This window comes from Canis lupus, chromosome 34 (genome assembly GCF_011100685.1).
Source record: "Canis lupus familiaris isolate Mischka breed German Shepherd chromosome 34, alternate assembly UU_Cfam_GSD_1.0, whole genome shotgun sequence".
NCBI classification, from domain to species: domain Eukaryota; kingdom Metazoa; phylum Chordata; class Mammalia; order Carnivora; family Canidae; genus Canis; species Canis lupus.
This window is the reverse complement of record NC_049255.1, coordinates 26311678-26326067: the sequence shown is the minus strand read 5'-3', so window position 1 is coordinate 26326067 and position 14390 is coordinate 26311678. Positions and strand designations below refer to the sequence as shown.

The 14390-nt window shown below is 45.6% G+C and overlaps 1 protein-coding gene across 1 annotated transcript; it reads right to left on the bottom strand.

The window, feature by feature from the left end:
• Positions 1–6594: 6594 nt before the first annotated feature.
• Positions 6595–13968, bottom strand: IL12A (interleukin 12A). The gene is given in 7 exon segments (NM_001003293.2): positions 6595–6750; positions 8285–8428; positions 8525–8566; positions 8642–8683; positions 9226–9339; positions 12604–12758; positions 13953–13968. Coding segments are annotated over 7 exon segments (669 nt in total).
• Positions 13969–14390: the final 422 nt, after the last annotated feature.

Here is a 14390-nt window from a genome sequence, read left to right as displayed (position 1 = left end):
CTAATGTGTCTGCTTTGTATTATTATTTACTTACAAATTATTTTTGAAAGCATCATATTTCTTAATCGCTGTTGTCTTGGCTGTTTGGGCATTAGTTGGTTTTGTAGCCAGTTCTCCAGTTCTTGGACTGGGGCAGTATAAAGCAGGGGGAGCTGGTTCACCCAGGAGTTTGCAGAGACTCAGACGAACCTGCACGTCCCCTTAACTGTCCTCACTCCAGGAATGATGGCATATGTGACTATACCCCTTCCGCCTTCTTATTGGAAGGTGTGTTTTTATTTAAAACCAGGTGGATTCATAGTAGGTCCTCACCTGGGCATCTCCTAATGGGATTTTTCTGTGTGTCGGGGACTCATTTTGTAATTTTATTGAATTGCTTTAGGGAAAAATTTTCCTCCCCTTCTTTGTCATGTGGAAGCACATTTTCATTCCCATTTTCTTTCTTTTCTCTTTATTTCTTCCCTTTCTTTTCTTTCCTTCCTTCCTTCCTTTCGACACAGAGAGAGGCAGAGGGAGAAGCAGGTCCTCCATGGGGGGCCTGATGCAGGACTCAATCCCACGACCTTGTGATCACGACCTGAGGCAAAGGCAGATGCTCAACCACTGAGCCACTCAGGCATCCCATTCCCATTTTCTGAAGAGGCCATTGTAGTTGCTGATTTTTAAAGGGGTTCTCATGAGGGTGGTGGTTTTCAGCTGTAGGCCCAGCCCCATTGCTCACTGCTGGAAGTTCATGGGGCAAAGCAGTATGCTGCTTGCCGAAGGGTGTGATCCCAACTGGGTAACTGCTGAGATTGTGTCTTTTCCTGCCCACATCCTGTGGTTTGAATACTTTTGATAACGGCTCTTGAACTGAGGTCCTGGGGTTGAATTCTGAGCTCAGAGTTCTGAGGTTTTTTCTGCTTCATTATGGGGACCTCCAGCTCTGCCCTGAAGCCCCCCAGTGGGTTTAGATCCAGTCTGTTCCAGTCACAATGTAGATTCCTGGTTAGACAAGACATCCTGAAGTTAGTCAGCCATCTTTATTCTCTGGAAGTCCATTCTTGCTGTTGGCTGTAACCTCTGGCTTGAGTTTCATTTTTATTTTTTATTTTATTTTTAAAAAGATTTTATTTATTCATGAGAGACACACAGAGAGAGGCAGAGACATAGGCAGAGGGAGAAGCAGGTTTCCTGTGGGAAGCCTGATGTGGGACTCGATTCCAGGACCCTGGGATCAGGACCTGAGCCAAAGGCAGATGCTCAACCACTGAGCCCCCAAGGTGCCCTGAGTTTCATTTTTAGAAGAGGGTATGCTCTGTGCATTTACAGTAGTGTTTTATCTTCAAGCAAGTTGGGAAGTCTAAGAGATGGTTTTGTTACTTATAAAAACTTAACTGCAGGAGGGACTTGGATAGTTAAGTGAGTTTTTAATTTCTCCTTAGCTGTAAAAGCCATTTGTGAAATGTTATCTGTAACCTGCATGGGTAAAGTGTTCAGGAGTGAAGCTTCTCTTGTGGGGGGTTACTGAGGGCTATGAGGAGGGGGCGGTGTCAAGGAGCTTGGCTGGATCTGCGAACCATTCCTGTCAGGGCCAGTTTGGGAACCAGCCAATGAGATGATTGCCTGGTCCTCTTGAAACTACCAATGAGGGGTTTGTGTGTAAGACGTGTGCAAGGGGAAGTGGACCACTCTTTGTTCACCAGTGTGATGATGCCAAACTTTAGGTATGTGGATTACGTAAATCAACATGCTTATGAATTTTGGATTTTTTCCCCCAGTATAAGAATATAAAATTGTTTTGAATCAAGCATGCATGTGCATTCTTTATAAGTTTAAGCGTTTTTTTTTTTTTTTTTTTTGGTAATGGGGAATACTTTGATTTTTTTTTAAGATTTTATTTATTATTTATTCATGAGAGAGAGACAGAGAGAGAGAGAGAGAGAGGCAGAGACACAGGCAGAGGGAGAAACAGGCTCCATGCAGGGAGCCCGACATGGGACTCAATCCCTGGTCTCCAGGATCAGGCCCTGGGCCGAAGGCAGTGCTAAACCGCCGAGCTACCTGGGCTGCCCGAATACTTTGATTTTTGAAGACTAAAACTTTCTTCTTTATTCCTAGATTAGAAAAAGAAATGAGAGACATATGAGAGCCCATCAAGATTTGCCATCTCTCACTTTCCACCACATTTAAGTGCCAGGGCCTGAGAACACATAGACATGAGTAACATGGCATTTCCTGTACTTGAGGTTTTCATGGTGTCTTGAGGGGAAGAGATGTATAAATAACCATGATGATGTTTATATGGTCGTGATGGAAATGTCCTTTGACTTAGGCCCTTATTACCAGAAGTGAAAGCCTGGAGTGGCTTCATAGGCTGGAACAGGTGGCCAGGGGTCAAATCATGGTGCGTCACTTACTTGTCATGCTAGCTTACATGGCTTCTTACCTGAGTTTCCTTATCTATCAAAAGGGGAAGGTGATAGTTTCTCCCCATAGAATTATTGGGAGGATTTTCTGCCTTTGTGGTAAACACTTAGGAACATGACAAGCATTTAGTTAGCACCTATAAGCATTAGTTAATACTCCTTCTAAAAAAGGTCACATGAATATACTGTCTCTGATGTTAAGTTGATGTCATAAAATCACATCCACAGCTTTAAAAGATTTTATTTTTTTAGAGAGAACAAGAGGAGGGTGGGAGAGAGAGAATCCTAAGCAGACTCTGTATGGAGCACAGAACCCGATGTGAGGTTCTATCTCATGACCCTGAGATCACGACCTGAGCCAGAATCAATAGTCAGACAATCGACTAAGCCACCCAGGTGCCCCTTCATTTCTTTTTTTTTTTTTTTAAGTAAGCTCTGTGCCCAGTGTGGGGCTTGAACTCACCATCCTGAGATCAAGAGTCACATGCTCTCCCGACTGAGCCAGCCAGGTGCCCTTCACATTTATATTTTTAATATCATAATCAAAGATACATAAGTACAACTGTTTTTGACCTGTTCTCACCAAATACATTTCAACCAAAAAATTGATACAATTCAATTTTTGAAAACTGGCTTGGTTTTTTCTTACTTAAAATAGATTTCTCCATCAGCTCAGACTGTTACAACAAAATACTACAGACTAGGTGGCTTAAACAAACATTCATTCATTTATCAGGGTCCCGGAGGCTGGGAATTCTGAGGTCAGGGTGCCAGCAGATTTGGTGTCTGGTGAGGGCTCTCATCCTGGTTTGTAGTCAGCTACCTGTCCCTGTGTCCGCCCCAAGGGGTTGGGGTTTTCTCCCAATCTCTTCTTACAAGAGCATTAATTCTATCATCAGGGCAACATGCTTATGACCTAACTCACCTCCTAATGCCTCACCTCTAAGTATCATTGCTTTGGGGATCAGGGCTTCAATATAGGAGTTTTAAGGGGGCACAAACATTCAGTCTGTGGCAGTATTGTAAGGCACTTTGCCTTAACCTAGGAAGCCAGATCATGCTAGCTAGAACCAGGTGTTTAGTCTTGAAACAAGGATAGCACCTGAATGGTTGGGGGTGATGCAGCCAAGGGGACTCACCAGTCTCTGTTGATGCTGGCCCCAGACAAAGCTAGTTTTTCTTCTCTTTCTGTTCCCATGTTTCCTATCCTCATTAGGATGTCTGAGGGACTTTTGCATCTGTTGAGTTGACCAATTCCTACCTGTGGATGTCTGGCCAGACCGCTCCCCAGAACTGTTTGCTTTTCCTAAAGCTCTGGGTCCTTGATGGGGCAGCTGTCAGCTGTTTATTTTCATGTTAATTTTCTGATTCAGTCATTCTCAGGTGAGAGAAACACTTTCACTGCTTATTTCCTTTTAAAAATGATTTGTTAATCAGGAACACCTGAGTGGCTCAGCGGTTGAGCGTCTGCCTTTGGCTCAGGGCATGATTCTGGGATCCTGGATGAGTCCTGCAGGCATCAGACTCCCTTTGGGGAGCCTGCTTCTCCCTCTGCCTATGTTTCTGCTTCTCTCTCTATCTCTCATGAATAAATAAATAAATCTTTAAAAAAATAAAAATAAAAACATGATTTGTTAATCAAATGAATCTCTAACAGGCTAAGACTGGGGAATACTTTTAGTAGGGGAGGACCTCGGTCTTATTAAGTTACTTTGCTCCCCATCCTTCGTTCATGAAGGCAGGCGCTTGCACCAGATGCCTGGTGCAGACCTGTGACGTGCTGAGGGCTGTGCAGGGCCAGGGCATCGTTGAGATCTTTAAACAATCTTAACACTTTAAAAAACTTGACGTTGAGCATTGATTAGATGCCAGCCCTGTACTGTGTCATTGAATCCTCACAATAGCACTGAGATAGGGGCTACAGTTTTCTGATTTTCACAGATAAGAAAGTAGTAGCAAAGGAGGGTTTAACCAATTTGGCTCAGTCACCAAGCCCAAAGACTAATAATAATTTTCCGATACTGTTCACATTTATGCTGTACGTATTATCTGCACAAGCTGTTGCATTAAAGCCTCACTCTGATCCTTTGAGGTAGGTTCAAGCATCGTCTTATTAGAAGCATCACTTATTAGAAGAGTTAGAAGAGGAGAGGTTAAAACAACTTGGTCATGTTATAAAACTTGTAAATTGTAGGCCCAGGATCAAAAGAAAAAAGAAAAACCACCCATGTAATAATGGAATTAGTTATGAAGAGGTTTCTTGGGCCAGTCATGTTTTTGAAGCATAGGTCATGGTAATTTCTAGAACCAAAGTAACATCTGTGTTCCTGTCTACAAACCCTGTCCATAGATGATCTGCTTGTCTCTCCTTGTTTCTGGCACAGACAACTGGCCAGACAACACACGAGTCATCATACCAAGTGAAGGGGGGCAGCAACTCTATGGCCCCAGCCCCATCAAGCCATTGAGCTTTCTCATAATCAAAGCTGCTGGGATGCCTGGGTGGTTCAAGGGGATGCCTGGGTGGCTCAGCAGTTGAGCGTCTGCCTTTGGCTTAGGGCGTGATCCCAGGATCCCAGGATCCCTCGCAGGGAGCCCAATGTGGGATTGAGTCCCACATTGGGCTCCCTGCGAGGAGCCTGCTTCTCCCTCTGCCTATGTCTCTTCCTCTCTCTCTGTGTGTCTCATGAATAAAAAAAAAAAATCTTAAAAAAAAAAAACAAAACCCAAAGCTGCTGAAAGGCCAAACCCAACACTCAATGGCGAGAAACTCCTGTTTGTGGATCACTTGCAGGTCATTCAAGTTTGTGGAGGAATCGCTCAAGGAAAAGGGGACATGTATTGGGATCTAGTTTCTGATGATTTCTATCGAGCTGGGTATCAAGTGGTGAGAATCTGAACAAAGGAATCCGTCGCTCACACAGATGAGGGGACCTGGAGTGGCCATACACCCTAGGGATTCCAGCCAGGCTGTGGTGGGGAGGGGTAACATGAGGAAGGGGGCAGGACATCCTAAGTAGTTCCTCTCTTATGGCCTTTTCAGATGGAGGAATATGATTATCAGAGCACTAAAATTACATGGTAAACTGCCAGGTGAATCTTTTAAAATTCACGTGGTTTAGAGAATTAAAAAGATGGAATTTAATATTGGGTCATTAAAAGCACATCTCTTAAGTCAAAGAGAGGCAATTATCCATGTGGTTCAGACAGAAGTTCTGTATAATTTAAAACAAATGGAGAGTTTTTCTCATTGTAATTTGGAAACAGCTTCCCCTGAGGGCCCAAAGGGTCACAAAAATTAGAATAATTTAACTAGAAGGCCTTTTAATGATGTTTTCCCCAGTCGGAGGATATTATTATGTATTTGTCTAATGCACAGTATGTTACGGAGCTGTGGTTAATGGGGGAAAACATTTTTAGGTATTTTACTCTGGGATGCAGATGTTGAACAAAACATCCTCTCAAAAACCATAACTCACTCGATGGCCTTAGTATTAAAGCATATCTAGTCTGACGAGTCTCCTTTCAAAATAAGAGATTAGAGGAAATAGGACGTGGGTAAGAATATTGGGGCATCCTTTCCCCGGGAAATTTGTTCACATTGGAGTTTTCAGTTTTCCCACAATGTATTTCAACTACATTAGAAAAAAGTATGAGACTTATTCTACTCAATCATTTTATTTTTAGAACATAAGATATCCCAAATCCACTTGATAATAAATACTTTAATAAATATAACATAAATAAATATAAATTAATTCACATGCTTTCATGAACACAAAATTATATAAATAAGTATTTTTAAATAAATTATGCTTGAGTGTTTGTTTCTACAAACAGTTTGGTACAGAAATAGCTTATAAAGTCTTGCTCTTCTATTAAAGGGAAAATAAAAACATGTTCGGTGAGGACATTTTTCCTCTTTAGCAATTTGCTCACGAACACTTAACTTATCCATAGTAAATGTGAAATATACTTGGTCAAAGGCATCGTGTGGATATAACAGTCACATCTTTCAAAATTTGAGTGGCAACTAATGTAAACAAGCATGAGAATTATCGTACTAGCTTAAGTAGGACCAGGTCAAGCCACCCCCTCCCTGGTTCTTAACCCCTATCTTATGAAAAATTCTTTTGGTTCACATTTTTATAAGAATGACTTTAAAGTCGAGAGAGACCTCAGCTTTTTAGGAAGAATTCAGATAACTCATCATTCTATCGATGGTCACCGCACGAATTCTGAAAGCATGAAGAAGTATGCAGAGCTTGATTTTAGTTTTATAAAAATCCGGCTCTTCAAGGGAGGATTTCTGTGGCACAGTCACACTGTTGAAATTCAGGGCCTATGAGGATAAATATTAAGGATGACATATATGGTATTCCAAAATTAAAACATTTATCTGTAAAAATGGGTGAAGCCAATACATGCCTCAGAGCCTGCAACCCACTCCCTCATTACATCTCCTAAACCCGACCCAAATCCACTCCCAGCCAGATGGCCAGGCAGGACCTGAGAGAAGAAATACTCATTATCCAAGCACATGTATCTTCAGTGAGCTCTGAAAAGACCCTTAAAGCTATTTAGAAAATCATCAGTGGGAGTTGCATTTTAGAAAGGAACAATTCTGTTAAGATGACATCTGCTGCAATATCTAATTAATTTTTATATGTCAGACTAAGAAGCTAAGTCCTTTTTAGAACAGAGAGGTGATGGATTGCTACTGATCAGAACTCCTTGAGTAACAGACCTGTTTGCCCCAGACACTCATGTGTGCCAGGTGAACAAACCTGGCAATGCATCTCTCACTTTTAACCTTTTAATTTGATAACACGATGCAAGATCTTACATTTGCACAATGATCAATACTTCTACTTGTTCCTTGCAAAAAGGCTAAGAGAAAGGTAGGGTAGGTAAGATCATGCCAGTTTTACAAGGGAAAATACAAGTCCCAGAGGAGGTGAATGGTTTGGGCATGGTTTTCTGATTCCTGGTAGAATGGATTCCAAAGCTCAAATCACCCAACTCTTGGGCCTGAAAATGAAATAACTCTCTAGATGGGAAAAACAAAACAAAACAAAACAAAAAGAAACCTCTCTAGATGGGAACATTCTTTGATATTTACATGAAGTTCGTTGCCTTTCAAATGGTAATTTGAAAGAAAGAAAGGGGAATACGTTCTTTTTCAAACAGTGATTCCTGATACCACACTAATTTTTATCCCATGCCCTGGTCACCACAGAATGTACCCTGCCCTTTCTCAAGTGGATATTTCTATGTTTTGTATTAGCATCACATGCTGAAAATTACAGCATCAGAAAATTACAAAGCAAATTCTTGTCTATGGGTGACATTGTGGATGTCCTAGGTGATATGATAGGTCACTCTTATTTCATACACATTTTAGTTCAAAATGGGTCATACCCAGGCATCAGCCCCACTTGTTTTCTCTGACAATATTTGCAGATATGCATGCTGGTCCCTCACTGCACATCCTGGAGCCTTTGGAAGTGAGTGAGAAGATAAGTAGTGAAATCCCTTGGATGGGGGTTTAAATCCTGGCTCAGCCACTTACAAGCCACGGGGATAAGGGGCTAAGTCTAACCTTTGGATATACCCCATGTGGTTGTCGTGGGACCATAAAAGAAAAGGTATGAAAACATCTGCAGAGAGCCTGGTCTGTGCCACATGATCAACAAGTGGGAGTCTGCTTTTCTTACCGTGACCTGCTCACAAATGCCCATTGTCAAGAGGCTCTGCAGAAGATCTAGGGAGGGGATTTCAGGCCTCTCCCAATCTAGGAAGGGGTGATTTTATATCATCATGGACCCTGTCTCAGCATCAAGAAGGCGCTCTTACTGGTAGTACAAAGGTCTTACCTGTAACAGCTCATCGATAGCTGTCAGCATGTTTTGATCCAGAAAGATCTGCCTCTTGGGATCCATTAAAAGCTTTGCGTTCATGGCCTTGAATTCCATCTGGTACATCTTCAAGTCCTCATAGATGCTGCTAAGGCACAGGACCTAAGTGATATGACAAAAGAGGGAAGAAACAATTGAGATGGCTAAAAATGTTTCCCCCGCATTGCATTTGAGGAAAGAAAGAGTTTTGTGTCTTACCGTCATAAAAGAGGCCTTTCCAGAGGCCAGGCAACTCCCGTTCTAGAAGAAAAAATAATGAGACATCAATGATATGAATTCATCATATGGGCTGAAACTTTTAATTTTCTGACTTACAGTTATCAAAGAGATCTCTCTGGAAGCCAGGCAACTCTCATTCTAGAGACAAAAAAAAAAAAAAATCACATCAACGGTATCAATTCTTAACATACACTTTTCCTGACTTTTCCCAAAGGTATCTTTTTTTTTTTATTATGGTTAAAAAAAAGCACATACCATAAAATTTATCATTTTAACTACTCTTAAGTATACAGTTAATAGTATTAAGCACATCCACATTGTTGTAAAAGACATTTTTTCTTTTTTTTTTTATTTATGATAGTCACAGAGAGAGAGAGAGAGAGAGAGAGAGACAGGCAGAGGGAGAAGCAGGCTCCATGCACCGGGACCCCGACGTGGGACTCGATCCCGGGTCTCCAGGATCGCGCCCTGGGCCAAAGGCAGGTGCCAAACCACTGTGCCACCCAGGGATCCCCACATATTTGTTTTATATATATTTTTTAAAATCTAACTTCTGAAGTGGGACCTGTTAAAATCTCATGATGATGGAGACCAGAAACATGTACAGTTTTGGAAGAAGATGAGGTTTGGTGCATAGCGCTTAATTGTATTACATGCTCCAGGAAGAAAATCATGTATACCATGGTTAATTCCAGTGGTAAGCAGGCCTCCACTGTGCTGGTTTTATCCTTTGTGATATCTTCATGATCAATCTCTTCGGAAGTGCAGGAATATAATTCTAGAGTTTGTCTGGCCTGTAAAAAACATAAAGAATAACTCAGTTTATAATATTAATAAGGCACCTGGCTTCAGATGAGGCTGGCACTGCAGGGTGCCAGCAAAGAGAGAGCTGGCTGCCCCTGACATCTATCTCTTTGACCCGTAGGAAATTTGAGATCTTCATAAGACAAAAGGAAACAGGTTATTTACATTCTTTCTCCCTCCTTTCCCTTTGCTTAGGACATGTTTCTCTGGGTGATATGTTTTTCCATTATGTAAACACTATAAATCATTTCAACAGGCTATGCTAATCAGCATCTATGCCACGCTGTGACACTTGCTTCTGGTGAAAACAGTTTTTTCCTTTTGCCAAAACACCAGTGTTTTATGAATATCCTTTTAAAGTATAACTTCTAAAGGCAGAACTGTTAAGGTCACAACTTGATGGATATAACAAACATGTAGCCCTAAAGACGAGTGGAGATTTAGTTTGCGGTATACATACACACACAGCCACACACACAGGTATCATCTTCTAAACATGCTGGAAAGCATCGTTGAACATATTTAGGAAATTTCTCTAAAAAGTCAGTAAATTTGACTGAAGATTGAAATCACTTCATGCCATTCATTCATCAAGCCTAAGGTGTGTGAGTAAGTTGTCCCTCTTATGTGTGGCTTCGCTTTCCCTGGTTTCAGTTATGTGACAGCAACTGTGCTCTGGAAGGAGATGATCCTCCTTCCAATGCATAGTCAAAAGGTTAATGGTAGCCTAATGCTATACGTCACAATGCCTGGGTCATTCACTTCATCTCATCACATGGGCATTTTATCATTTCACATCATCACATAAATAAAGAAGGGTGAATACAGTAAGATATTTAGAGAGCACATTCAAACATATTGTTAAAACACAATATAGGCTTCAGTACTGGCTGCAGCTTCAGAAGTCCACTGGGGGTCTCAGAAAGTATCCCCCTTGGATAAGGGGGGACTTACTGTACTAAGGAAGAGGACCATTATCTCCTGCTCCCTTCCCAGATTCCAGGAAAGAGACAGGAAAGTGCCTAAATGACTAGGAGTCATGTCAGCGGGTGAGAAGTACTGAGAGGGGTATGACAGCTCACCAGAGATGGGACATCTGCATTAAGAGGAGGAGAAGCTCGATAGGCAGAGGAGAGAGAAATTCAGGCAGAGGTAACACAAGACCCATAATGAAGGCTTGAGATGCAGAACATGTTTGGAAACAAGTAGTAAAACCTCTGTCTGTGGTAGGCAGCATAATGCCCCATGCCTCCACCCTGCCATCCACTTCCTGATCCCTGGAACGTGAGAATGTGTTCCCCGGCCAAGAGGAATTAGGGTTGCTGATGAAATGAAGGTCATTAATCAGCTGACCTTAAATAGGGAGGTTATCTTGGATTATCTGGGTGGGTCCAATGTAATTGCTGAGTCATTATAAACGGAAGGAGGCAGGAGAGTCAACGTCAGAGCAATGCAGCATGAAGAAGACTGAGTTGACCATTACTGGCTTTGAAGATGGAAGGGGGCCATACACCAAGGAATGTGGGCTGCCCCCAGAAGCTGGAAGAGGCAAGAAAATGGATTCTCCCCTAGAGTCCCCAAAAAGGGACACAACTCTGTTCACACCTGGATTCTAGCCTATTTCAGATTTCTGAACTCCAGAGCTGTAAGATAATAAATTGTTGTTGTTTAAAGCCACTTTCATTGTGGTAATTTGTTACAGCAGCAGCAACAGGAATAGTGTATAGCAGAAACTATACACTATTCCTGGAGGTGTTCACACACACGTGGGCAGCCACTATCCTGAGCAGGTGGTAAGGAGTTAAATTTGGAAATACGGGCCCTCCACTGTAGTTCTTCTGATCTTTTCTAGAGAAGCCAGAAATTTGGATTCTTATATGAAAGGTCTACTTTTTCAATGGCATCAAACCCAAAATCAAAATAAAAGACAATAGGTATAGGCCAAACTCTACAAATCTGTGGGTTGTGAATTGCATGCATTTGCCACCTCTTTTTTCTGTAGGTAGCCAGCTCATTTGTTCTAGCAAATTTGATAAAGGAATGATAGAAAAAAATATCAAATTGCATGCTGCAATCTTTTGACTTTTAGTGCTGTACTTGGGGACCAGAGTTAGCTCCATCAATAAAGCCTCTATTTTTATATTATTTTAAAAAATATGTTATTTATTTATTCTTGAGAGACACAGAGAGAGGCAGAGACACAGGCAGGAGGTGAAGCAGGCTCCCTGTGGGGAGCCTGATGTGGGACTCCATCCCAGGACCCTGGGATCATGCCCTGAGCCAAAGGCAGGTGCTCTAACAGTGAGCCACCCAGGTGCCCCTAAAGCCTCTATTTAAATTGCAGCTCCTAAATTTTATCCATTTTGAAACCTTCTTCAGAAGTCAAAGGACTTTTCTCTGCAGTTTTCACTTGGTGAGCTGCCTTTTTAATTAAGATTGACTAAACTATGAGGAGCAATTGGCAGCACATTGTGCAAGATTAGAAGGTGAAAAGAATTTTTTAAGAAGGCCTTGTGGTATTGAGCTTATTTTAAGATACTCATAAAACAACAAGCTAGAAAATATTCAGGAAAGAATCACTAGAGAATAGGAAGGCAAAAGACAGCTTTTAAAACATCAGTCTTTGCTGTTCCAAAAGAGCTATAGGTACAGAAGCACTTTTAAAAGAAAAAAAAAAAGAATGTTTTTGCATTAAAATATGAAACCAAAAAAAATGAATGAAACTGTAAATAATATTAGACAACAATCTCCCTAGAAAATGAAGGCTTGAGACACACTGTCACAGGCCCCCTGAAATGTGTTGCTCAAAGAATTGCATCAGCACATCAGAAGCTGATGAGCAGTGTGAGGGGCGAGTCTAATTCATCGTTGTAGCCCCTAGAGCACAGAGGCAGCACCTAATAACGGTTTCCTGGATTGATAAGTGTGTCAGAGGAACAGTGTAGGCCTGACACAATTCCATCTCTGTTGGCAGGCTACAGGGAACACTGTAAACATCCACTTTCCTCTGTGTAGACATAGCCACAATGAATGCCATTATAATTTATTACCACTCTTGGTTTCTCTGGAGACACAATTTCATTGAGACTTGCTAGCTAATAGTTGGGCCCACTGTAAAGTTCCCTCTCCCCCTCTTGACAGCTCCTGATTAACGCCCTAAGTTTCTCTGCAATTCTTTCCGGTGACAGGAGGGTTCAGACAAACTCCTTCCCTAGATGGCTGCAAAATGGGAACAAGAATATTGAAAGACTCACCTTCTGAAGCGTGTTGCTGACGGCTCTCAGCAGGTTTTGGGAGTGGTTGAGGCACTGGAATATTCCTGGGCTTGGTGAGGCTGTGGGGAGGCTCCTGGCCCAAGTAAGGTGGTCCAGGTGGCTTAGCAGGACCAGGATGGTCACAAGGAGGAGGCCTGGAAAAGAAGCAAGGAGCAGGCTGAGCTTGTCAGCTTGGTTTGGCCTGCCTCTACCTTCCATCCATTCTGGTCATGTCCACCCGTCCACATCTTAACCGACACCAAGCTCCCTCCACCGTTCCCCATCGTCTTCAACACCTGAGAAATGAATCAGGTTCTTGGAAGGCGGGGCTTTAATGTAGGGCCAGAAGCCAGCTCCCTGAGAGGGCCCCCTAACGAGCTCAGACAAGGGTGCTGGATTCAGAGCTCACCCCGAAAAAGCCACTAATTCACCAGCAGGGAAACTGAGGCCAGGAAGTGAAGGGACTAGCCCAGGCTCGTGGCCCCGTGGTTGGGAAACAGTGGGGCCGACAAAGCCTCCCTCTGAAGCTGGCTGGGATGTGCCCTCTTTAGCCGTGGGACTGAGGGACCCAGAGAGAAAGGCGGCCCGTGGGGCCTCAGTTTCAAATCTGCGAAGTGGGCCTGAGGAGAGCCCGCGAGGCGGTCTCCCGACGAGGAGACCATGTCCTACGGCACAGTCGTCCTGTCTTTCCGCTCCGCACCAGGCGGCGGACTGTGCTCCTCCCCCGGACGACCGCCGCCGAGCCCCCCGCGTCCTCCCCAGGGCGCCGCCGAGCCCCCGCGTCCTGCCCCGGGCGCCGCCGAGCCCCCCGCGTCCTCCCCCGGGCGCCGCCGAGCCCCCGCGTCCTGCCCCGGGCGCCGCCGAGCCCCCCGCGTCCTGCCCCGGGCGCCGCCGAGCCCCCGCGTCCTGCCCCGGGCGCCGCCGAGCCCCCCGCGTCCTGCCCCGGGCGCCGCCGAGCCCCCCGCGTCCTCCCCCGGGCGCCGCCGAGCCCCCCGCGTCCTCCCCCGGGCGCCGCCGAGCCCCCCGCGTCCTGCCCCGGGCGCCGCCGAGCCCCCCGCGTCCTGCCCCGGGCGCCGCCGAGCCCCCCGCGTCCTGCCCCGGGCGCCGCCGAGCCCCCCGCGTCCTGCCCCGGGCGCCGCCGAGCCCCCCGCGTCCTCCCCCGGGCGCCGCCGAGCCTCCCGCGTCCTGCCCCGGGCGCCGCCGAGCCCCCCGCGTCCTCCCCCGGGCGCCGCCGAGCCCCCCGCGTCCTGCCCCGGGCGCCGCCGAGCCCCCCGCGTCCTCCCCCGGGCGCCGCCGAGCCTCCGCGTCCTGCCCCGGGCGCCGCCGAGCCTCCAGCGGGCCGTACTCACCGCGCGGCGGGCACATGCTGGGCGGGCGCTGCGTGGACCCCGGCGGGCGCTGGACGCGGACTGCGGACGCGGCAGGGGAGGGCGGCGGTGGGAGGCCGACCCGGGGGGTCACATTTTTATAATTGGCCCGAGGCGCGCCAGGACTTTCCCGGGACTCCGGTGTCCGGCTTGCTTTCTCTCTCTGTCTCTCTCTACATCAGCTTCTCGGTGACACGTGGAGCTGGGCCCGCGGGGTTTGCGGCGCTTTCGGATTAACTCCGCGGGTGCTCGGCCGCAGCCGTTCCGGGGACGGCCCCGCCGCCTCCAGCTGGCCCGAAGCGAAAGCGAAATTCGCGCAGAGTCGGTGGCGCAGGGTCCCCCGGGCACGCCCGACCCCTTGCGGGCCACCGGGGTCCCCGGGGCTCAGACGCCCCCTGCCGACGGAGCGCCGAGTGTATC